The sequence below is a fragment of the Indicator indicator genome, chromosome 29 (assembly GCF_027791375.1).
Source record: "Indicator indicator isolate 239-I01 chromosome 29, UM_Iind_1.1, whole genome shotgun sequence".
Classification (NCBI taxonomy): Eukaryota; Metazoa; Chordata; class Aves; order Piciformes; family Indicatoridae; genus Indicator; species Indicator indicator.
In genome coordinates, this window is record NC_072038.1 from 4,909,863 (window position 1) to 4,935,801 (window position 25,939).

A 25,939-nucleotide genomic window follows, 5' to 3' on the forward strand; every position below is an offset into this window, starting at 1 on the left:
TGAGCTCAGCGAGGTCAGCCGGAATCAGCTTGGGTCAGCATGAAGGAGGATGAAGTTTTCCTTCCCAGGAGATGAGAATGGTATGATGAGGAGCATTAATGCCTTGCCTTTGGCTAGTTCTTTTCTATCTGTAGGTTCAGAATTCTCTCTGCCAGGAGAGCTTGTGCAGTCTCCCATCTTTGGAGGCTTTCAAGACCCAACAGGATAAAGCTCTGTGTAAACTGGCTTGGTCTCATAGCTGATGCCACTTTGAGCAGGAGGTTGAGCTACAGACCTCCTTAGATCCCTTCCAACCCATGTTACTCTATGATCCTATGATTTACATTCATTTTACATCTATCATCTTTGGCTTCCTTTAGATATCAAACTGCTAAGGACTAGGTTTAAAAGTTCATTTTTATAAAGCATGGCCAGAAAAAAAGCTGTGAGTTTAACTGCTTTGTGTAATTGAGACCTAGGACCCAGCCAGAAAGAGGTAAAAAACTCTGTAGGAGATGAAAATATCATGATAGCTCTTCAAGGTAAAACAATTTAGAAAAAGGTGAGAAATAAGGGTTTGGAAATATCTCAGGCCTATATTTTTTCTGCAAAACAAACTGGAACAGCAACACAGCTACTGAAACATGTTTATAGCACTACAGCCTCCAGTGTCCTGCATAATAAGGGCCAAGATGACTTGGGCATAGCACTGGCTATGGTTATATATCATACAGTCTAAGCTGCTCCTTCATGTCTCCTTCAGACATCTCTCCAAATGTGTCACTTTTTTCCTTCATGAGCCTGAAGATGGCAGCCAGCTGCTCTCTCTGAACCCTGTCAAGAAGAAAAGGAGAAGTAGGAATAGCCAGTCCCCAGAAGGCACATTGAGCAAGAACACCATGGTCAAATGAAACATGAAGCCAAATGGAGGTCATTTTACAACCCTTACTGGCAGCAGGAAATCTGCCCATGTGAGATAAGAGAGAGAGAGCCTCTGGTTCTTCCTCTACCTTCCCATCTATCCAATCATCCTGCAGGACTCTGTGCAGTTCTTTAAGTATGGAGATAAACCAGACAGCTTTAACACTAGCTTTGGAGCTCCTTAGGGCTTATCTATGCTCCAAGTTTCAAGATAACTTGACATGTGGAATTTCACAAGACCAGCATGTCCCAGTTTAGCAGACTCCATCCTGAAACTGGATTAATCTTCATCAGCAAGCAGTGTCCTTTCATTCTGTCATTCTGTAGCAACAGAGTAATTCAGGTTAAATTTTTAAATGCAAACCCTGCCTTAAAACTAGAGACCAGACTACTTCCTAGTGTGGCCATGACTTTGATCAGCCACTGGAGCCTAAGATCACAGGCAGAAATTTGCTTTGATTCAAGAGTTCATCTGCCACTGTCAGATGGTGAGATGCAGCCAGGCCAGCAACAAGATGATTTCTGTGTGGGCAGAGCTTGACCAGTGGACCACCTAGCTCAGATTTCCATCCCTAGAAAGCTCCACAAGAAATGATTAACTCCCTTCTCCCCATCACAGATGATATCCTGATTTTTTCCCTACCCTGAAGCAGTTCACCCTTGTATGTCCTGCATGCAGCATCTGTCCTGGGGCTTGATGTGAGGAAGCTTTATGGGAGGGCTTATATTGGTCATCCATCTAGGGATCATCACTCAGATACAGAAATGTGGGCAGCACAGGAGGGTCAGTTGTTTGTAGGTAGCTCTGATGCAGCTTTCTGATGTTTCAGGGCAAAAGGAATGTGCACCTTGGCTCTACTCAGTGGTGGCCATGGGCTGCTATGTTCCCATTGCCAGACTCCTTTACCTGACTGAGAGCAGACTGCAGTATGGCCTAGCACACCTCATCCCCAACTCTCCTGTGTGAGATTAGGAGTGATGAGGGTGTGGTGCTTTATGGCTGTAACAAGGGAGGAGCTGTTTCTGGTACTTCAAGGCTGACTTGGCCCCTACTCGACTGTGGGAGCAGAATTCATGGAATGACAGAACACAGTTGAGCCACAGCTCAGCAGCTCAGAGCACAGGTCTGCTGCAGTCCCAGCTCCTCCTGCTAGTTTAGCATCTTTAGACCTCTCCTGGGCTAGAAAGACACTGATTTTTACTTCCTCATGCTCACCCTGTCAAGAGTCCTCTGTCCCTGTCCCAGCTTTCCACATGGGACTTTAATACACTGTAATTAATCCATTTAAATGCAGGCCATCAGTTTACCTCGGGTATGCTTAGAATCATAGAATCAGTCAGGGTTGGAAGGGACCACAAGGATCAGCCAGTTCCAACCCCCCTGCCATGGGCAGGGACACCTCACACTACATCAGGCTGGCCAGAGCCTCAAATGCTTCCTGCTCATCATGTGTGGACAAGCTCTTAGCTTTCCCAGCAACAGGAGGGGTAGAAATACTCATTGCCAGGCAAAACCAGGGCACAGTCTTTGCTTGGAAGAAGAGAGGACAGCATCAACACATCAGAAGCAACACCACCACGAACAAGATCAGTGGAAGGAGACAGGAACGAGGGGAGGGCCCGTTGCATGTGGGGAGTTCTGCATTTTCCCTTCTCCCAGACTAAGCCCCAGGAGAAGCAGGAACAGCAGGCTGACCTCTCATCACCACTGCAGCAGGCAGGGCAGGGAGAAAAAAAAAAAAGGGGGGGGAAGGCAGTTCCTGGCAAAAGCAAGCTCATTTGCCAGTTCTTTTCTGTTGCAATTAAAATGCAGTTGTCCTGAGGCCAGCCATATCCTGGTAATGAGGTGGGATCTTTTGGTCTCAAAAGCTGTGGCCACAGGCTGTCAAACACCAGGGTTTGTCTGGCTCCTCTGTACTTTTATTTTGTGCTCACACGAATGGCATGCAGCTGCCCTTTCCAGACAAGAGGAGGGGAAGCATGGTCTGTAGTGATCAATATTTTATTTTAGATCACCGCTGGGCACCAGTGGGCACATTTCCAGTCTGCTCTGGAGAAATCCAATACACAGCTTTGCCTGACGTGTCTGAAATGCCTGCCAGCTGGGAGTGCTCCAGGCAGGTCTGCATCCCTTGCTCATTATTTCACAGACTGCTGAAACCTCCCCAAAGGCCTCTTCCCTTGCCTCCAAAGCACCAAGATCAAGATCACAGGCAATAGTCACTCTGGTTTTCTAAGCACGACATCAATGCAGATTGGCTCCCTCCCTCAGCTTTAAATATCCTGACTCTGCATTTGAAAAAAAAAAACAAACAAAAAAAAAAAAAAACCAAAAAACACAGAAATAAAAAAGCTGTTCCTGCTCTATGCTGCATAATCTACAAGGGGAGAGCAAAACAAAGATAGATAGAGAGAGAAAAGAGCCTGGGAAGGAAGAGTAAGGCATCAAAACCACGAAACTGATATAAAAAAGGAGCTTCTCCTATCAAAGGTGACCTTGAAAAACCAACTTTTTAGTGCTCCAGGTTGTTTTTTGTTTTGTTTTTTTTCTTAATCATTTCAGACCAAACCCACTCCATCCACAAATAATTCTCTCATCCCCTAAGTGCAGTCCTCAAAACTATTTGGCTTCAGGAGGTCAAACAGGATTTTACTCATTGCTGACAAAATAGATTAATTAAGGATTTTCAAAGCAGCCTAATTCTTCTTGATAGGCAATTGAATTTGCATACTTAACTCCCTTAGGCCCTTTTAAGACATTTACAATTAAGTGGAGGTTTGGGACAGCAAAGCATAGGTGTGTGAGAGGAGATCTCTGGATCAGGAGCTCCCAGACATCCACAGTCACAAACCCTGAGAAGAGCTCTGCCTTGGGAATGTTTCTGACTGCTTGCAGCCACCCAAGGCCAGGATCCTGCTGCAACGCTGCGTTGCTCCAGCAGAAATAAAGGGGGAAAATCCCTGACTTTCATCAGTGATCTGACTCCATTGTGAAGGAAGGCAGTGGAATCATTTAGAGAGTGAAAGGCATGGGAGGGCAGAATGCACCTCTCACCCACAATCCAGAGTTTTCAACACACATCCCTTGAGAGAGAAACGAGGAGCCGCCGGAGGCAGGGACCACAAGCCGCAAACCAAACAAACTATTCCAAGGTTTATTGGACCAAACAAAGGCAATTTTTTTACAGATTCAAGCCACTAGAATTACAGTCCTTCGTAGAAGAGCCACCATCAGGTACAAAACAAAACAAACAGAACAAACAGAAGTGAAAAACAAAACAAAACAAAGCAAACCAGACCCAGACAGCTGTTTGAGTTGAAGAAAGAGTTTGACTCGCTGCCACTAAGCAGAAAAAATCTGGACTCAACTAGAGGCTTTGCTCGATGTACATACTGCCAGGTAACTTAAACACAACGTATGTAAGGCATTCTTTGCATAGTTGGGTGCTTGGGACACAGTCAGCCAGCCAGCACCAAGGGCAGACAGTGGCTGTACCAGGGGGGGATGTTGAAGCAGAGGGTTCAGAGGTGCCCGAAGCCGTTCGCCAAGCACCGCGCACGCTGGCGGCTGGGAAGGGGCAGCCCAGCCTCTTCTGAAGCTGAAGCCTCCTGCCTGTTCTCTGAATGAGCCCTTTGATGAAGAGTTTGCCAGCCCCAGGCGCTGGAAGGGACAACTGTGTACAAGGTTTCAAGTATTGTCTGCATAGCTGTTAAAAAGGAAAACCAAAAGCAGCCTGTTGGGGTTTCTGATATGTTTGCAGCGTTAGCCAAGAGGCAGTTGTCCGGCAGTGAAAGAGAAACTTTGAAGGACACATCCCTACCCAGCCTGGTGTTTCTACAACATTGCTAGAGGACTTGGACCCTCTTCTCCCTCTCAGAGACTGGCTGGGTTTGGTGTGACACCTGCTGTGTCTGAAGCAGGGGTACACACCCAGCTGAATTCATCTGGACGTGAGAGATGAGGAGCAACACTGAGCTCTAGCTCCAGTGGATGAGCCACAAGGTAGCAAGAGAAGAGGGCACTGGGACAGCAAGCAGGCAGAGGAATGGGGAAGTTGTCTCCTCCAGGGCCCCAGCTTTCTCATCCTGAGCCAGAAGGAACCCCTGATTCTATAGCTATCTCCTTGGGTCTCTCCTCTTGGGAACAGGAGTAAGGAAAAGTGAGAATCCAGACATCAACAGCAGCCAAAGTGTGGGCTCCTAAACTTGCACCACCAGAAGCAAAACAGTTAAACTATCCATCTTCATCACTTCTCAAGTCTTCTCTCTACCTACAGAATCAGCTCTCTGCTAAAATAACTACAGAAGCAAAATCTGAGTCAGTCCATCCCTTGCTTGGCCCCCACTTTGTCCCTCCACCCCTCAGGATAAAGCAGCACTGTACAACATTTGAGATCACAGGCAGTTCCCACCCCCAGTAGTAAAGAGGAGTTTGGCCCCAGGAAGAACTAACTTGCTAGTCTGGTATAAGGTCCAGGCTGGGCTGGGAGAAGAGCTGTTGTTGGCCCACCCCAAGAAAGGAACAACCCAGGGTTCATGGCAAGCCTAATACATGGTAGTGAACACAACTAACAGACTGGCTGTGCACAGTTAGTGTCCAGTTTGGGTTCTGTTTAGGGGAGAGGGAGGAAGGTTCATCCCAGCCCCCCAAACACAACTCAAGTCACTGCTTGGACCCAGCCCCAGCCCGTGGAACCACACAACAGGTTCTCCTCAAACTTGACACCACAGGAGGTTTTGAAGAACTCAACTTCAGACCAAGAGGGGATCCCAAGTTTTGAGGGTTTATGGATTTCTCTTATGGGTGTGTTTGGTTGGTTTTGGTATTTCTCTCAAGCCTTTAAAGATGCCAAGGGATGCCTTTAGGAGGAGGCTAGGGACAACTTCATATAGTCTTCAGTTCTGCAAAGAGAAACAGGGAGAGAAGAGAAATCATTTCAGTCATTTCAGCCCTCACGTTGCCTCATTATTGTTCGTATAAACTAGAAGGGGGGAAACTCAGTGTGTGTGGTGGGGGGAAGACAAGACAACTTCCCACCTCAGGGCAGAACAAGCCTGTTTGCAACCCTCAAGCCTCTAAGGAGACACTTTGCTTCATCAACTGCAGCAGGATAGTACCCCATCAGAAGTGCAAATCCTCTCATCCTGCACCAATCTCTTACAACCCTCCTGACCTACTGGTAAGAGCTGGAGAAGCCCAGCTAATTGGAAGCCTTTGTTAGCTCCAGGGGTTACTGCCTCAGTTGTCCTGTGCAGAACCTCCTTGGGCTGTTGGCAGCCTTCCCCAGCCCAGATTCCTCTTCCCATCTGCACACTGAAGAGCTGGGAAGGAGTACTGGTTTCACAGGGCAGTGTGCCTGAACAGGTCAACCTTTCTCAGTCCTCTTACACATGTGGCTGTTCAAGTGAAGAGGCAAACACACACACCCCCAGACTCTGCAGGTCACAAGGCTTCCTTTTGATGGAAAGCTCTCCCAATGTCCTAGGAAAGGAGGGTGAGATGATTAGATATGTTTTGGGGACATCTAAGCACTCCCTGAGGTCTTGCAGCATGTTGTTAGCAGAGCCAGGGCTGAAAGATGGTTCTCAGCTTGAACCTTTGAGACACTCTGCCCTTACTGCCCCAGCACCTCTCATGGCCCAACCATCCACACAGGAACCAGGTGACAGCAGGTTGGGCAGCTGCCCATGGACACAGAACCTGCATGAGGTAGAAGGAAGCTACAACACACACTGCCTGGGCACTTACAAACACACCCAGGTGCCCCCCAGCCTGATTCCTCCTGAACTCAGGCGGGTTCACCGTCCCTAACACCTGAACCCCGGCTGCAAGTCCCCCTGCTCCTGCCAACCACAGCATGAAGGCAAGTTACAGCCTCATTGCTGCCTCTCTTCTCCATCCCCAGCAGCCTCACAAGTGCAGCCAACGACCAGGATCCTGGATGGGAGATGCAGGTGGAGCTTCCCGCGGGATGGGGGTTACCCAAGCAGCGCTGCGGAGGCTCCTCTGTGGCCAGCTCCTTAGGACAAAGAAAGGGAATGGTCCAGGGTGGATCGTGGCACTGTGGGCCCCATCACCCTGCTCAGGTCACACAAGCAGAATCACATTTCATGCCTGAGGGCACAGGCTTGCTGCCACAGAGGCCCAGAGGGAGAGGTCCCTTCAAGCTCCACGCAGTTGGAGCAAGGAAGGATGTGAGGGAGGGTGAACAAAGCTCAGTTCCAGCCTGAGTCCCCTCGCAGAGATACTCACCTCCAGGACAGGGCCAGGCTGACAGCTGGGGTGAGAAGATCTTAAACCAAGCATGAACTTAATGGAGGATGCTCCTCAGAGCCACAAATTCCCCATCTGCACAACAGAAAAACCCCTTTCTGCTCCTGGAGCAAGCTGTGAAGGGGATTAGACTGAAGAGCATGAAGCAGTCTATCACTGGGGATATCAGGGCCATAAAACCCTCCAGGCTGAGAAGCTCTGGCATTGCTGCTGAAAGATTTAATTAGCTGGGGCTGGAGGCTGAGAGCATTGAGCCACTGCTTATCCTTGGGTCTTCCCTCCTTCCCCTTCACCCTGGATGATGAAATCAACCCGATCACTGTAGCTTCACCCAGCAGCACATCAGCCAAGCCTGCTTAGGGTCTCCTTTTGCTGGGAGTTTGTATCCCTTCTTCAGGTATAGACTATCCAAATCTCTCTGCTCTGGCCCAAGCTGAGGGCCAGGATGGTGAATAGTGTGGTTTGTGAGCTGGGCATGATTCTGTGCAAGGAACAGCTGGAGAGCAAGGAGCTCAGACAAGAGCAGATCCTGGATTACAAGGGAGGCTCAGTACTGAAGGTCTCAAAAGATCATGCTTTGCCTTGAAGCATGGAAAGGGAGGGGTCCTTCTGGTGGCCTCAGAAGCCTTCTCTTCACTCCAACTCAGCCATGACGTTGGCACAAAGCTTCTTGCCCTTGAGAGCAGGCAACATCCCAGTGCTGCCAAAGGGAGAGGGCTGGTGGCATTCCATATGCATTTATCCCGTGGGTAAGATCTGCAGCAGGTCAGGAAATCCTGTAGCCCATCCACAGACTTACAGCTTTCCAAAGGAGTCCTGACCCACTCTAAGGAGGTTCCAGAGCATCTTTCTCTAACCACCCCTGGTAATTGCTTGAGCCCTTTTCAGGAGCAGTTGCACTCAGCTGATGTTCAGAAGCATGGAGCATTCCCAGCTCCTTCTCTTGGAAGAGGCAGAAGGAGCTCAGCTTGAGACCTCTGGTCTGAAATCCTGGGAAGGAGGGCACATAGCAATCTGACTCCAGACTCTTTTCACTCAATGCAGACAGGCCAGGATTGATCCTTGAGGACCAAGAGCAATGAAGAAAGGCCCTGGATGCTGGGCAGCCCTGGGAATGGGTTGTCATGATCTCCCCAGGCACTTCCCTCCCATCTCACTGCTCCCTCCTTATCCCACTGCTTCCCATTGCTTTACCATGGAGACAGCTACCATCTCATTTCTGGTAGTGACCATCAGCCAGTCATGTCCCAGACTGGGGTACTGCAGGAAGAATATGAGGAATGATGCTAAATCTCAGCTTTCCTGGTGGTCCCAAAGGTGTGGGCCAGTTGCTTCCACCAATAGATAAAGCACAGAGAAGACTTAAATGCAGAACAGGGAGACACAGAGAGTGCTTAGCAAAGAGAAGAAGAGGGAGAGGTACCAAAGGGAGCTTCTAGCAACACAAATCTGAAGTTCTTCCAGTGGGACAGAGAAGTTGAAAGGTGCACTCAGCCTCAGGGAATATCTCCTGCTCCTCAGGAACACCAGGAGAGCAGTCAAGGCTGCTGGAACCTGCATGACCAGGGAGCACAAGTCCCATGGCCTTCAGGATAGGGCCTGGTGAGGAGTCAGTGGGGTTGGGGACTGTGTCACCCCCAGAGCAGACATTGCCCACCAGGGTTTCAAGCCTCCTACATTTCCCAGCCAGAGGCAGGAAGGTGGTTCAAGCTCCCAGCTGGCTCAGCTGAGAGGACACCACAACCTCCTTCAGGGGGTGTTCATCCCCTTGCAACACTCTTGAGTGTTCTCCAGCCCCATGCTGCAGCAGAGGGGAAAGCCATGGATGTTCCAGCCTGCTTTGCCCTCCAGCACCCAGGGAGAGTGCTCCAACTCCCTGGCTACCAGGTTGCACCCATCCTGGTGTGATGCTCCAGCTCCCTACAGCCCTTGGTGTCCTCCAGCCACAGAGGAGAGGCAGAGCCAGGCTCCCAGAGGGTTAGCAGATAGAGAACAGCAAGCTGCCTGTGCTGCAGAGCGTTAAGCAGAAGCAGATGAAGACAAGTGGTGAGTGCTGGGTGAGGGAGACATGGAGAAGCAGCCACAGCTAAGACAATTCAGGACCTGAGCCAAAAGAAAAGACCCAGGAGCTTAAGCAGAGTTGCTCTCTGGTCTGAAATCTCATGCCAGGGTAGGGGCAGAGACTCACACCCTGCAGAGGCTACTGTGGAGTCTGCCAAAGTTTCCTCTGTGGGATGGGAGAGGAGGAGATGGGAAAAGAACCTTCCTGGACTCCCTTTCCTCAGGTTTCTGAGGGAGGCATCCTGAGTTGCTCAGTTTGTAAAGCTGCTGGGGACTCAAGGCTCAATCAGATGCTCTATAAATGGGGCCAGAGCTCAAGTTCATGGACATCTCCTAGGTCAGAGGACGTTTTCCCTGGGGATGTGGTGGAGGCAGAGCACAGCACTGTGCCACAGGAGCCTCCCTCCTCATACAAGCAGAGCCTGGCACCCAGGGAGGGAGCACCAGAGCAGGGGGAGCTCAGTGGAGACCCCCAAACACACAGTGCCCCTGTCCCACAAGAGGCAGGTGGGAAGGAGTCATGCCTCTCACTTTGTGGCTGGCAGCAGCCTTGCCCATGGTCAGTGCTATCCCCCTGGCTGGTGGCTGCAGTGAAGCAGTGGCCAAGCTGACCTGAAGGGCCCCCCGTGGCCCTTGGCTTTGCAGTCCCTTGCTGCTAACTCCTCCCTCAGCCCAGGGTGACTATTGTGCTGCAGAAGATGAAAAGCAAACAAAAACAATAAAACCCCCCAAAGAAAGCCCAAACTTACCAGTGTCCCACATCCAAAAAGAAGCACCATGCTGGACAGGAGAGGAGAGGAGAGCAAAGCTGCTAGGTTGGGGGTGAAGGTTAGCAGAAGGGAGGAGAAACAGGCCCAGCCCCCATGCCACACAGAGGAGGGAGCAAGCAAGTGAGCCAGGGCTATGAGATGGCAATGCAGGGGGTGGACAGGGACAGATGCTGATGGAGAGCTCTCCTGAAATGCAGCCTCCTCCAGTCCAGCCCACCCACTTTTATTTTTGTGAGGACCAGAGGTGGAGATGTTCAGAGCAGGTCCAAGCCTATGAACACACTGATGAACCCCCTGCAGCTTCTTCCTGCCCTTGCATGCTCCAGAGCTGTCAGCAGGAGCATTGTCTCCTTCAAAACCAACCTTCAGCAATGGTTCTCCCTCAAGCCACAGCTGCATACCCACTTGGATCCAGGCTGTCTGTCAGGGCAGGGAAAAGTCTCTCCTGGCTGTCATTCCCTAGAGCCAGCCTGTCCAGGGCACCCTGCCTTGCTGAAACTCCAGTTTCCAAGCCCAGGTTTATTCAGTGCCTTGTCACCAAGAGGCACTCTGAACCCAGTTTCCATGGCTAAATTACCACCCAGAAAAGGACTGAGCCTGAGATTTACAGCCATCCAATTCTCCTGGCAAAAATTCCGACTTGCAGCCCAGCCTTGGGCTTAAATCTAATCTGGATTCAAGCAGTGTCTCCTCAACCCACCCCTGGCTGGCCAGGAGATGAGAGGATTGAGAGGCAGGAGAACTTGCTCCTAGGATGGGTCATGTGGCTGTTGGGACTGAGCCCATTAGCCAGGGAATCTGGGCAGTCAATCCCAACCTTCTCCTTAGTCTTACAGGGACTGAGCTGTGCTCTGGGGGATCACCAGGAGTGCACCTGCAAAGTGCAGAGCATGTCTGAGCACTTTGGTGCCATTCACTTGGACCCTGCTCAGGGGATCTGCAAGGGTGCACTAGCTCAGGTCTCATGGGGCAGCTTCTGACTCTCCACCCTCACCTCTTCCTAAGTGCCAGAAACAAGAGAAAGGACAGAGGGGAGAGACCCTTCCACAGACTGTCAGCTGGGGCCTGCTCTCCTTTCTCCAGCCAACACACCTAGTGAAGAGTGGCAAGTGCAGAGCACAGAGAGCTCAACCTCTTGGCATCACTCAGACCAACCAAAACTTGGCTGGGACCTGCTCTGCTTCATGGAAAGAGAGACTCGAGGGAGTCCTTTCCCCTGATTGTTTTCTCTTCTACTAGGAGTGAAGCCTTGCTGCAGCTGCCAGTGCTCAGCAGAGTCCTGCTCATACTCCTTTCTAACTCAATAAAAATCCCCACTACCCTCTTTCAACCTCAAGGGAGGTTTGAAGAGCAGCTGGCAGAGATCACTTCAATCCATCCCTGGTGGCCAGGCCCTGGAGGCACACTGGGGAGCCCTTCCTCTTCCTCCCTCATCTAGATGCACAAGGCACCCAGCCAGGTCAGCAACAGCTACCAGTCAGCCCTCGTGGGCTGTGTCTTGTCCCTACTCAACTCAGCCCTGTCTGAACTGGGACAAGCTGCACTGCTGAGAGTCACTTCTCAGCCTGGACTGGGACTTTGCTCTGTGGCTTGCAGCTGGCAAGAGGTGGCCAGAAGCTTCAGGTGCAGAAGAGAAGGATTTGGGAAATACACCGTGCTGGCTTGGGAAAAGGCTGCATCCTTCCCTTGCACCCTTCCCCTTCCTGCCCAGGCTTTTCTTCTCCCCCAGGGGAGCAAAGGCTATGTGCTTCTGTTCTAGCAGTACTGGTGACCCACCAGGTGTGCTGCAGCACAGCCACCACCTGAGCAGATGCATCTGCCACCTAGAGTCACTGTTCCCCTCCCTTGCTGAGCAGTCCCTCTATTTTTTTAAGGCTGAAGTAACCAGGAGCAGGAAGTTGCATCACTCAGTAAAGGTCACATTCTTTCCCCTTTGAGTCCAGATTTAGCTCCAGTTTGAAGCCACAAGATTCAAATGAATGCTTGGCAAGAACAAGCACAGCTTCTGGAGTGATGCAGGTTGGAGCAGATGTGGGGTGTTGGTTAAATAACTCACTCTGCTGCCTGTCTGTCCTCTCCTGCCTGAAGTCCTGGAAAAGGCAAGGAATTCTTCCAGTGAATGGCACCTCCAAAACTCAGGAGTCCCTAACTTAGGACTCATGGATTACTGATCAACACAAGTTGTCCAAGGGAGCCTTGGGGACCCATTTGCACTTTTGGGATGTTGCTTACATAGAATCATAGAATTGTTAGGGTTGGAAGGGACCTCAAGGATCAGCCAGTTCCAACCTCCCTGCCATGGGCAGGGACACCTCACACTAGATCAGGATCCTCAGAGCCACATCCAGCCTGGCCTTTAAACCCCTCCAGGGATGAGGCTTCCACCACCTCCCTGGGCAGCCTGTTCCAGTGTCTCACCACCCTCCTGGGGAAGAATTTCTTCCTAACATCCAACCTGAATCTACCCATTTCTAGTTTTGCTCCATTCCCCTCTTAGTCCTATCACTCCCTGACACCCTAAAAAGTCCCTCCCCAGCTTTCTTGTAGGTCCCTTTCAGATCCTGGAAGGCCACAACAGGGTCTCCAAGCTGCTTCACGTGGGAACCTGCTGGTCCATGGGAAAACTGGAAGAGTGACAGCCCAAAAGAAAGACTAAACCAGACTCAGTTTAGGACTAATGACCCCCTCAGTCAGCAGCCCTGATCTTCCAGATCAATAAACATAAGTGTTCACGGGATGCCCATCCTCAGGCATCCAAGATGGAAGAGCTGAGAGTCCCTGTTCCCCTTGGAGCACTCATGGGAAGTGAGATGGAGGCAGAGAGGAATGGACTCATTAATCTGTCAGGAGGAGGGAAAGGGAAGGGAGGTGGGGGGGAAGGTGGAACAGGCAGTCAACTACAGCTCAGACACAAACCCTCCCCCCAGAAAATGAAACCCAGATCCCTCCCCAAACCACATGAGCAGAGGTTATCAGGGGTACCACTACTGCTAGCAAACAGGGTGTCCTTACCAAAGAGATTTGCAAGCATGTTTGTGGCCCAGGACCTAAGGTACTTGCTACAGAGATGTGAGATCAGAGGTCAGCTCAATCCTGCAACATAAAGGTGGCAAACCTGGGTCACAGCAGATCAGCAGCATGGTTGGGGGTGCATGGAGGTGGGAAGAGGGATGGGACTGATGAGGGAGAAGGATGCAGGAGTGGGGCTGAGCTGCTGCGCTCAGCTCGCCTGGGAGCTTACCTGGCAGCAGCCCTGCCCCCTTGCACCACCTGCCAGGCCTGAAATGAGAAGCTGCTGATGCTGCAGTGAAGGTTTGGGGAGGAAAAAAATTAAGCCAGCAACAAAGCAAGACACACAGGGAAAAAAAAAAAAATCACAATTACAAAAAAAAAAAAAAAAAAAAAAAGAAAAATCACAGAGCTGCCTTAGAGAAATGAACAACACAAATATGGAAGAGAAGAAAGTAAAGGAGCAGTAGGAGACACACATCTGCCAGTGGCCCTCAGTGTGGAAGGCTGCTCATGGAGAGCCCCCAAGGGACCTGCTGCCCAGCCACTGTCCCTTCAGCTCTAGGTGCACTGTCCTACCCTGGCACCACTCCAGATGGGAACAGTGGTGCCTGAGAGGTCCCACACGACCAGCAAGGCTCCACCACCCCCCACAGCCTGTGCTGCAGTCCTGAGCACAAAACCCCCACGTCCCCTCAGTGTCCCCAGGTGACAGCAGGAGCATTTGTTGCCACACAGGAACCAGCCCAAGGCCCTACAGGGCTTCTGGCCCTGGAAACCCAAGCAGCAATTCCTCAGCTGCTTTGGGTGGAGTTGCTGGTGCAAAGAGTTTGAATTTGCCTGCTGCAGGTAGGTTTTTGGCATTGGTGCTTCGCAGGATCCTGAAAAGCAATTTCCATTGAGCCCCATGGGTTTCCTCTCACATTCCCCCAGTTCATTCCAGCACCACCCTCCCCAGGTGAAAAACACACTGACACCTGCCCAGCAGTTCATGGGTTGGGGGCTGCAGGCACAATAAAGATATCACAAAAGGAAGAAAGCAAACATTTTTCCTGATGCCACTAATGCAGAATCAACCCTGTGCCAGAGGAAACCAGAGCTGACTTCTGTTGCTGACCCCAGAGCATACAGCCCTGCAGATCTTTGCTCCTGCTGTAAGGCAGGTGAAGCCCAAGCTCTGAAGACAACTGGGAGCCAAGAAGCCAGGGGAGAAGGGGAAGACAGCTCCTGTTGGGTTTGAAGTGCAAAGAATGGCTGCAGGCTCTGCCAGTGAAGGCAACCTGCACTGAGCACCACCTGAGTCTTCCCCAGGACCACAGTGTGTCAGGGTCAGCCCTTGGGCAGCTCTCTGGGTTGTCACTGCCTACTGCAATGCTCTGCTGATGCCATGGAGAAAAGCCCTGCCCAGCCCAGCCCCTGGCAATGCAGAGATGTTGCTCAGGGGCCTCAGGGCAAGGTCTGCCTGCAGGAGCATGCCTGACTCAGGGGCAAGGTGTGATCCCTCCAGCCTTTGCCTTCCCTGCTGTGCTCAACTTGCCACTGGGTCCACATCAGGCCTTTACACCATGCCAGTTGTGCTGGTGCTTAGACCATGGCATCATGGGCAAGGGCTGGCAAATCCCTAGGTGCAGAGAGTTGGGTCCCACAGCCCTTGGGACAGCAATGGAGACAACAGCATCTCCCAGGCTTGTTGAGCCACCACTGGGAAATGCCAAGAGGGAAGGGGTGTGAGCTGCTGGGGAGCAGCCTGCCACAGAGCCTGCTTGGAAGGCAGAGCCCCTGGCTGGGGGGGTGATGTCTCTGGTTTAGTGTGGGCTGAAGGACTCCTTCCACACATGGGCAGGAACTTCACCCTGACAGCACAGACTGGCTTGGGCAGGGCTGCACAGCTTGAGGTGCAAGGTTTGGGTTGATTCCCCTTGGATATTCTGGGAAGTCTCAGCTAGAACAGGAAGGCTCTTCCTTTCTTCATGCAGGGCTCAGGCTCAGGAGGAAGCTTTAACAGGAGGTGTGAGATGGATAGCTCTCCATCTCTAGCAGGCCCCACCACTTAGAGCTGAGGAGCCAGCCCTGAGGACAGACATTTCCAGTCTCAGCCTCAGCTCTAATGCTCCACATTCACTCACTCTGCTCCAGAATTTCTGAGCTATGTCCATGTCCTCAGTTTGGAGGCCATCCCCAGGTAAAGGGGTGATTGAGCAGGTCAGTGTGGTGCTCATGGGATCAGGGGAACCACACCAGCTTGCATCAGCTGGAAAAATTGGTCTAAGGATTCAGAGAAGGAGCTGGAACAGCTCCAGAGGTATATAGGGAGACAGTGTCTCCATCTCCTAAATCAATGTGACTTTATTTGTTCTCAGCTTCCTGGGTGGAAGAGGTCTGGACCATAAGATGTTGAGCCCTAGGCTGCCAAAGTAGTATGGGGAGAAGCAAGAGAGGTCTGAACACACCCAGCCTGCTTCAAGAGGTCACCAACCAGGTGGCCTTGGGCAAGAAGAGAAAGCAAACTCAGCTTACCTTTGCTCTTCCTCCAGTTCTTCTTTGGTCATCATTGACTTGTACTGGTTTCCCCTCAGCTTTCCAGGACTGTATTTAAATGAGAACATCTCATCTGAAGCTGGAGAAGGGGGAGAGAGAGAGAGAGAACAGCAGGAGATCACATCAGCCAGACAGCTCCTGAGAGCAACCATCAACAGCAGTGGGCTCGCTCCCTTGAGCTGCTCGCTGAGCCCTGCTCCTGCACATGCCCCCCAAACTCTGTGGCCACCCCAGAACTCCTTTCCTCATCCAGGAGGCCTGGGCAGGGTCAGGGAAGCTGTGTGGGTTGCACTGGGGAGCCAAGGCGTTGGTGGGCAGAGGACAGCAGGAGTCCTGGCTGCAGCTGTGTCCGGAAGGGGCAAGGATCACTGTGAGCAAGCAGCCCTGCCTGGAAGCAGATGCAGGTGAATCCTGCAGCATGGGATCATGTGCTCTTGCTCCTCCTGGATTCACAGCCTTGCAGGCACATCTTGGCTTATCAGGATATGCTAATCCTGTCTGGATTAGCTGACAGCGTTTTCTGCTTCTCCTCTCCGGACTTGCATTCCTTCTCCCTCCCTTTCCTTCATCCAGGGGCCCTTGGGGCTCAATCCAGGGGCCCTTGGGGCTCACAGATGGTGCCATGAGCAAAGCTGTCCCAGGCCATGCAGCCCAGCAGCTTTCCTGCAGGCCTGGACAAAGGGTGTGGGAAAAGGAGGTACCACGCTGCCAATCCTGGGGCTGCAAACGATGCTGAGCCAAGGCAGCCCCAGGAGCACCAACACAGCTGGGGCCAAGTCCCTCTCTCACCAACCAATGGATCTGAAGAGGAAACTGAGGTCTGCTTCTGCAGGCCTTGGGGTGCTCTCATGCCCAGCTCCCCAGCCTCAGCCCTGTGCTAATTACAGCACCAAAGCTCACAGACCCTGAGCCAAAGCTGATCCTTCCCCAATCGGATTTTGTTCCAGCACTGTTTGCTTTTTAAAACCTCTCCCCTGCTTTATCTCCCTGTGGATGGGAGAGAACAACAGGAGTGGAGGTCAGCCCAGGAAGAGAGGCTGCTTTGGATAGCTGCCTTCAGTGGTTATCTGTGGGCTGCTTATCTGCCAGCTTTTATCTCCCAAGGACTGCAGGACTCAGCTGCTTCACGTCGAGCCATCGAGCGCTGCCGTTTCCACAGCCACCCAGAAACATCTGCTGCTTCCCCAGACCCTCAGAGCCCTGGGGATCCCTCTGAGGGGTCCACAAAAGGATGATGGTCCTGTGCTATCTGCAAGGCCCTGGCCAATTGCACATGAGCCACAACCCAAGATGAGACCTCCCAGCAGCAGCAAGACCCCCAAAAGTGGTGAAACTCCCCCAGGTTCCGTGGCAGGAGAAAAAGCCTCACCTGGTGCACAACCATGGACCCATCCTCTTTCCCCAGCCACCTAGGAAGCCTCTTCCAATCCTCACTGCTGCTATTAACAGGCCCCACATTCATGAAATGTGATTCATTTAGTCTGGAGAAAAGGAGGCTGAGGGGAGACCTCACTCTCTACAACTCCCTTGAAGGAGGTGGTGGAAGGCTGGGGGTCAGTCTCTTCTCCCAGCTACCAAGTGATAGGGCAAGAGGAAATGGCCTCAAGCTGCACCAAGGGGAGTTCAGGTTGGATATTGGAAGAAGTTTCTGCACTGAAAAGGTTCTCAGGCATTGGAATAAGTTGCCCAGGGAGGTGGTGGAGTCCCCATCCCTGGAGGTATTTAAGAGCTGTGTAGTTGTGGTGCTGAGGGATATGATTTAGTCAAGGACTTGCCAGTGTCAGGCTGCTGCTGGGACTCTACCATCTGAAGTCTTTTCCAGTCTAGGCACTTCTGTCATTCCGTGAAGCCTCTCCTCCTCTAGCTGCCAAAATGAACCCCCCCAGCCCCTCTCCTCTCTTCCCCACACCCAGAAGGGTTCAGCAGCAGCAGCTTCCCTCTTTCCCACTCAGTACAGCCCTCAAGGATTTTCTCCTCATGCCCAAGGTCAGTTGCTTGATTTAGTGATTTGTCCAACCCCAAGCTCCTGCCTGCCCTCAGCTGCTGCCAGAGCTCTCCCAGACCTTGGGGACCTCCATGCAAAAGGCTGCTCAGGGCCTCGCCTTGTAGGTGGGGAAATGGGAGATGTGCAAAACAAGATCTGCACAGGACTGAGTGTGCCACCCACTGCAGGGCCACTGCTGCCAGCACATGGAGCATGCCTGCAGCTATGGCAGCAGGCTGGGAACTCAACAGAACCCTCCCCCCTGCTCATACCCACTGTGCCCTCTGCACATACCCACTGTGCCCTCTGCTCATACCCACTGTGCCCCCTGCTCATACCCACTGTGCCCCCTGCTCATACCCACTGTGCCCTCTGCTCATACCCACTGTGCCCCCTGCACATACCCACTGTGCCCTCTGCTCATACCCACTGTGCCCCCTGCTCATACCCACTGTGCCCCCTGCACATACCCACTGTGCCCTCTGCTCATACCCACTGTGCCCTCTGCTCATACCCACTGTGCCCCCTGCACATACCCACTGTGCCCACTGCTCATACCCACTGTGCCCCCTGCACATACCCACTGTGCCCCCTGCACATACCCACTGTGCCCACTGCTCATACCCACTGTGCCCTCTGCTCATACCCACTGTGCCCCCTGCACATACCCACTGTGCCCTCTGCTCATACCCACTGTGCCCTCTGCACATACCCACTGTGCCCCCTGCTCATACCCACTGTGCCCTCTGCACATACCCACTGTGCCCCCTGCTCATACCCACTGTGCCCTCCTGCTCATACCCACTGTGCCCCCCTGCTCATACCCACTGTGCCCTCTGCTCATACCCACTGTGCCCTCTGCTCATACCCACTGTGCCCTCTGCTCATACCCACTGTGCCCTCTGCTCATACCCACTGTGCCCCCCTGCACATACCCACTGTGCCCTCTGCTCATACCCACTGTGCCCTCTGCTCATACCCACTGTGCCCCCCTGCACATACCCACTGTGCCCTCTGCTCATACCCACTGTGCCCTCTGCTCATACCCACTGTGCCCCCCTGCACATACCCACTGTGCCCCCTGCACATACCCACTGTGCCCTCTGCTCATACCCACTGTGCCCTCTGCACATACCCACTGTGCCCCCTGCTCATACCCACTGTGCCCCCTGCACATACCCACTGTGCCCTCTGCTCATACCCACTGTGCCCCCCTGCACATACCCACTGTGCCCTCTGCTCATACCCACTGTGCCCCCCTGCACATACCCACTGTGCCCTCTGCTCATACCCACTGTGCCCCCCTGCTCATACCCACTGTGCCCTCTGCTCATACCCACTGTGCCCTCTGCACATACCCGCTGTGCCCTCTGCTCATACCCACTGTGCCCTCTGCTCATACCCACTGTGCCCCCCTGCTCATACCCACTGTGCCCTCCTGCTCATACCCACTGTGCCCTCTGCTCATACCCACTGTGCCCCCTGCACATACCCACTGTGCCCTCTGCTCATACCCACTGTGCCCCCTGCACATACCCACTGTGCCCTCTGCTCATACCCACTGTGCCCTCTGCACATACCCACTGTGCCCTCTGCACATACCCACTGTGCCCCCTGCACATACCCACTGTGCCCCCTGCACATACCCACTGTGCCCTCTGCTCATACCCACTGTGCCCCTGCCATACCCACTGTGCCCCCTGCACATACCCACTGTGCCCACTGCTCATACCCACTGTGCCCACTGCTCATACCCACTGTGCCCCCTGCACATACCCACTGTGCCCTCTGCTCATACCCACTGTGCCCTCTGCTCATACCCACTGTGCCCTCTGCTCATACCCACTGTGCCCCCTGCTCATACCCACTGTGCCCCCTGCACATACCCACTGTGCCCCCTGCTCATACCCACTGTGCCCCCTGCACATACCCACTGTGCCCTCTGCTCATACCCACTGTGCCCTCTGCTCATACCCACTGTGCCCTCTGCTCATACCCACTGTGCCCCCCTGCTCATACCCACTGTGCCCCCTGCTCATACCCACTGTGCCCTCTGCTCATACCCACTGTGCCCCCTGCTCATACCCACTGTGCCCCCTGCTCATACCCACTGTGCCCTCTGCACATACCCACTGTGCCCCCTGCTCATACCCACTGTGCCCTCTGCACATACCCACTGTGCCCCCTGCACATACCCACTGTGCCCCCTGCTCATACCCACTGTGCCCTCCTGCACATACCCACTGTGCCCCCTGCACATACCCACTGTGCCCCCTGCTCATACCCACTGTGCCCTCCTGCACATACCCACTGTGCCCCCCTGCACATACCCACTGTGCCCCCTGCTCATACCCACTGTGCCCCCTGCACATACCCACTGTGCCCTCTGCTCATACCCACTGTGCCCCCTGCTCATACCCACTGTGCCCCCTGCACATACCCACTGTGCCCTCTGCTCATACCCACTGTGCCCCCTGCTCATACCCACTGTGCCCTCTGCTCATACCCACTGTGCCCCCCTGCACATACCCACTGTGCCCCCTGCTCATACCCACTGTGCCCTCTGCACATACCCACTGTGCCCCCTGCTCATACCCACTGTGCCCTCTGCTCATACCCACTGTGCCCTCTGCACATACCCACTGTGCCCCCCTGCACATACCCACTGTGCCCCCTGCTCATACCCACTGTGCCCCCTGCTCATACCCACTGTGCCCCCTGCACATACCCACTGTGCCCCCTGCTCATACCCACTGTGCCCCTGCACATACCCACTGTGCCCCCTGCTCATACCCACTGTGCCCCCTGCTCATACCCACTGTGCCCTCTGCTCATACCCACTGTGCCCTCTGCTCATACCCACTGTGCCCCCTGCCTCTCTACATCACAGAACCACAGAATGGCTCAGGCTGGAAGGGACCTTCAGAGATCATCTCCTCCAACCTTCCCACCATGGCCAAGGACACCTCTCAGCTAGACTCAGCTGCTCAAGGCCTCATCCAGCCTGGCCTTGAACACCCCCGGGGAGGAGGCATCCACAACCTCCCTGAGCAGCCTGTTCCAGAGCCTCACTACCCTTGTACTGAAGAACTTCTTCCTAAGATCCACTCTAAACCTACTCTCCCTCAGCTTCAAACCATTCCCCTTGTCCTGCCTCTAGACACCCTTACAAAAACTCCCCCTGCAGCCTTCCTGTAGGATTCCTTCAGGGATTGGGAAGGCAGCTAGAAGGTCCCTCTGGAGTCTTCTGTGGGCTGAACAACCCCAGCTCCCTCAGCCTGTCCTCACAGCAGAGGTGCTCCAGCCCTTGGACCATCTTTGTGGCCTTCCTCTGGACTCACTCCAACAGCTCTGTGTCCTTCTCCATGTCCCTAATCTTGGGGAGCTTCCCTGAGACATCCTGGTGGATTCCTGCTGGATTACTGCTTAGTTCCTGACCTGGAGCCTTCTTCTAATCCCCAAATGCTATGGGAGCTCCCAGGGGAACGATGAGGCAAACCCTTTGCTGGCACCTTCACAAGTGTCCAAACCCCAGCACTCCAGTCCCACAGCCCTGGAGGTTCAGCTTGGTCATATCCCACTTCCTTTGGTGGGAAAACCCTCTGAAGGGGCAGCCAAACAAGTCTGGCCAGCTGGAAACAAGCAGGAATGCTGTGGCTTATCAGCCCCTTGGGTGGCCAGAATAGTGCATGGAAAGAAAATTCAGCTGCCTGCTGCTCTGGGAGATATTCAGAGACAGAATGAAAGCAGAGGGTGTAACATCCTGTTTCTTACCCTGCTGCAGAGCAGGAGCTGTTTGCTTACCTTTGTCCAGCTTGCCTGCTTGCAAGGACAATTAAGATCCTTTCCTTTTTTTTTTTTTTTTTTTTCCTGCCAAGTAAATGGAGGCTTGGGGGTTTGCCTGTCCCCAAAAGGGCAGTTTGATTATATCCCCCCCATCAGAAAAGAATAAGGGAAGGGGGAGGGCAGGGATCTACCCATCTCCCTGCCCACATGCCATGCTTCAAGAGGAGCCAGTGTGAGGCTTTGGAACCCTCTGGCTGTCCTCAGAGCTCAGCAACTTTCTTGGCAGACTGAAAACCAGCTCCAAGGAAGACACAGAAAAGGGGAGGCTGGGATTTCCCATGGGCAGCAAAACCACCCCAGAAACACCAGGTGACCTACTTAGAGCCTCCCTGGGCTCACATTAAAGAAAACATTTGTCTCTCATGGCCGTGCCCTGAGGTTGCCAGGGCTGTGATTTGGGGCTGGCAGGGCAAAAGCAGCCCCAAGAGCCCAACCTCTCCTCTCAGTGTGCTCACTCCAGCATCCTCCCTGCAAGCCACGTCTGAAAATGGGAGAAAGTGGTTTTGGTGGCTTTGGCCACTGCAGCAGGCTGGTGACAGACCCTCTGTGACCCCTCTCTGCTTGTGGGCTCAGCAGGTAGCAGCAAAATAGCTTGAGCTGGGCCAGGCCCAAATGATGCTCAGGAGAGCCCTGAAGGAAGGAGTGAGGCTGTTCCCCATTTGCCTCCTGCTCAGGATGAGTCATCACTGTGTCCAGTCCTGCTATAAAGCATTGCAGAAATGGTGCAGCTCCTTCAGAAGGGGAGGTGGTGGCTGTCTGCAGGAGATGCTTAGGGAGGGTGCTGGGCTAGCCATGACTCATGGCCAGGGGCCATCAGCTCTTTCAGATGCCAAGACACAGCCACTTCAGGGGATGCATAACAGTGCTGGAGCAGCCCTCAAGCAGGGCTGAAGGAGGCAGAGCCTGCAGAGCAGCATTACTGAGCACCCTCTGGGCAGGATACATCCATCCCTCCTCAAAGCAGGTCTGCTGCAGTCCCACATGGTAACCCCCCTGCCCTCCAGTGGTGTGGGGAAGCCCAGCAGGGTGGAATGGGTGTCTCTGTGGAGCCCCCATCCCAGAGGCACTTCCCCCACCTCATGGGCACAGCACCAGGATTACAATTTGATTCTGTGGCATTAGGAGTAATCCTCCTGAGCTGGGGATTGCCACACAGCACCTTAGAAAGAGCAAGCAGGGAAGTGGGGCAGGGAAGGGGGAACACCCCAAGCTCTCCTCCTGTCCCCAGCCACCCCAAGCAGAGGCTCCTGGGGACATCTCAGCACCTCCAGAGGCCCCCTTCAGACACACACTCTTGCATGGCACCATCTGTTTCATTTTCTTACAAGCATGGCAGTTGTCACTCCGATTAGTCAATTAATCATTTTCCAATCAACTAATTGGCTAATCAGTTAAACATGGCTCTGACTAAAGCCCCTGGAGATCGTCCTGGATGTGAGCAAGGAGCTTCTGGGGCAGCTTCATCACAAAGCTACCCCATGGCAAACAGCCCAAGGGCATCTGGGGAACAAGAGATGGGCTGCTGCCAGGGGAGGAACTTCCTCTACATTTCCTGGAGGAAGGAGACCATCCCCAAGCACTTGGGGCTTCAGCCCCTCAGACCTGTCTGTGCCCTCCTTGCACAGTGCTGGCTTGCTTGGTACTCACCATCCTCATCCTCTGGCTCTCTCACTTCCAGCTTCTCATTTTCTGAGTTCAGATCTTCCTCCTGGAGGAGCCAAAACCAGAGCAGCCATGAGGAGAAGGTGCTGTGCTAAATAACCCACACTTGGCTGGGACAGCAGAGCCCACAGGACAGGGAGGCAGAGTTTGGGGTGAGGGCTGGGTACCCCTTCCCTGCCTCCTTCACAGAACAGGCCAAAAGGATCCTTGTTAATGAGCGAGGTTCATTAGTCTGGTTCCCTTCCCCTAGTCAGTGGCAGAGACCTTCTTGTGGCCTTCCAGGATCTGAAGGGGGCTACAAGAAAGCTGGGGAGGGACTTTTTAGGGTGTCAGGGAGTGATAGGACCAGGGGGAATGGAGCAAAACTAGAAATGGGTAGATTCAGATTGGGTGTTAGGAAGAAATTCTTCCCCATGAGGGTGGTGAGACACTGGCAGAGGTTGCCCAGGGAGGTGGTGGAAGCCTCATCCCTGGAGGTTTTTGCAGCCTGGCTGGATGTGGCTGTGAGCAACCTGCTGTGGTGTGAGGTGTCCCTGCCCATGGCAGGGGGGTTGGAACTGGCTGATCCTTGAGGTCCCTTCCAACCCTAACAATTCTGTGATTCCATGAAATGAAGAGGACCTGAGGAGGAGCCTGTGCAGAGCTGGGTGCTGGCTCTGCAGTGCACAGGAGATGAACTGCTGGAGCACAGCCTGCAGCCCTCACCCAGAAGTAGGTTAGTTTGTCATCAGTGAGGAATGTGCATTATTCACAGCCCTTTGGCTTCTTCTTGCCACCCTGTTCTGCAGCTCCCCAGAAGGCCATGGCACCCAGACCCCTGCCCTCCATGGCCACTGCTATTTTGGGCACTGCTTCCAAACATGGGCACTTCCCACCCAACACCCAGTGCTCCTCGGGGGGTGGCTGGGACTGGGGAAAGCACCCACAGGAGCAGCCTCAGGGAGGGGATGCTCAGCCCTGGTGACTCAGCCACAAGGCCTGGGCAGCAGTTCCCTGTCACATCTCCCTCTCCCTGGGAGCCAGGACGACCCCAGGGACACCTGACTCCAGGAGCTGGCACAAGAAAGGATATTTTAACCTCTTCCCTGCCTAGGCATCAGAAACTGAGCATTTACCAGTGGAAACAAGGAGAAAAGCTGGGTGCCAAACCTCTGAGGAAGGAAAGCATCTCTGCTGCAACCCAGAGGAAGAACCATTTGATGGGGGCAGAGAGGCAGCAGCCAGGGATGGCCAGCAGCCAGGGATGGCAGGCTGGCAGGCAACAGCAACATGCCATGGCTGTGCTGGGAACCCCCTCCTCATGGCAGCCAGTAGCTCACTGCAGCTCAACATATTTCTGCTTGGATGGCTTAGAGGCAGCTGCCAGCACTTCCCTTCCCCCCATGCTGCAGCCCCTGTCTCGACCTCCCCTCCATCTGCCTTGCCAGGGCTGCCTGCACCCACTGCTGCCACACTGCCACAGCCCCCAGCCTGCCTTGGCATGGCCCCACTCGCTCCCTGCACACCCCAGAGCACATCTGCAGCCTCAGCCTTGCTTCCCCCTGCTTTAAATGGACCAAGCCATTAAAAGCCCACCCAGTCCCACCCTGGGGAGTACAGCAGGCAAGCTTTGTCCTCCTCTGCATGGCCACTGCCACCCACAGATGATGACCCATCCCTGCAGGGATGCCAACATAGTGTCCCTTGTGCCACTCTCTGGTTCTCTGTCCCACACACCTCTTCCTTGCTGGAAAGTGCTGAATGGTCACATCCCTCCTCCACTTGTCCTGTGTGCCCATGGCTGGACCCAGGTGAGGCACCCAAGGGTGGTATCTGGAAAGAGGGAAAAAAAGCTTTGAGCACAAACCATGGAATCATAGAATGGTTTGGGTTGGAAGGGACCTTAGAGATCATCCAGTTCCAACCCCCCTTGCCATGGTCAGGGACACCTTCCACTAGCCCAGGCTGTTCACAGCCCTATCCAACCTGGACCTGAACACCTCCAGGGAGAGAGTATCCATAACCTCCCTGGACAACCTGTTCCAGTGTCTCACCACCCCCACTGGAAAGAATTTCTTCCTAATCTCCACTCTCAATCTCCCCTCTTCCAGCTCCTGAGGTGCCCTCTGCAGCAGCCCATGGGACTGGGACATAAGGAGCCATGGGTGAGGGGGAGCAGCTCAGCCAGCACTGGGCACAGATGTCTGAGTGTCCTGGCAGGGCTGGAGGCAGCTCCCCAGGATGCTGATGCAGCAGATGAGGGCTGGCAGGAGGGCAGGGGAGAAGCACAGCACAGTGTGCTCAGTTCTGTAGCACTTGCAGGCTGCACTGCCAGCTGCTTTCTCCATTGCAGGGTAACAACCCCCTTGAAACCCTCCTGTGCCCCAGCTGCAGTCCCAGAACTGGGACTTCCCTGCCCTCTCAGCCCCACATCAGCCTCACCCCCAGCATGAAGCTTTCCTTCCCCTGCCCCTTCCCAGTCCAAACCCTTCTCAGCTGAACCTCTGCCTGCTGTGCCAGGAGGGCAGCCGTGGAGGAGGATGTGTGTGGGCAGGGAGCAGGGACATTGTGTCCCTTGGCCTTGCAGTGAAATGCCAATGCCAGGCTGGGAGCAGCCTTTGGGCTGCCTTGAGCAGCCATCAGCAGGGATAAAGCCCCCACCCTGAGCCTGGCTGTGCCCACAGCCCCTGGCAGCTGGGGCAGACAAAAGAGCATCCCCACTTCCCTAAGCAGCCTATCCCCAAGTTTCAGGGCTCCTTGGCCCAGCTATGGCTGGTGGCTGCTGCTGTGGCTGTTCTCCTTGCAGCCACGGGGCAAGACCCACAGGATGCTCTGTCAGAGGAGGGCAGCATCCTGCAGCCCAAAAAGTGGAGGAAAAAGGTGTTAGGACAACAGCTTGGAGACTTGACAACCAAA

General features: G+C 53.7%; 1 protein-coding gene across 1 annotated transcript in view; it reads right to left on the reverse strand.

Annotated features, from left to right (window-relative positions):
• Positions 1-698: 698 nt before the first annotated feature.
• MXRA7 (matrix remodeling associated 7) overlaps positions 699-25,939 on the reverse strand; it is a 32,604-nt gene continuing 7,363 nt past the window's right edge. Inside the window, exons 3-6 of the mRNA XM_054393860.1 lie at positions 24,761-24,856; positions 23,030-23,090; positions 15,532-15,631; positions 699-813 (exon numbers count right to left, since the gene is read on the reverse strand). Of these exons, the coding sequence (XP_054249835.1) occupies positions 699-813; positions 15,532-15,631; positions 23,030-23,090; positions 24,761-24,856 (372 nt within the window). The remainder of the gene's footprint in view (positions 814-15,531; positions 15,632-23,029; positions 23,091-24,760; positions 24,857-25,939) is intronic.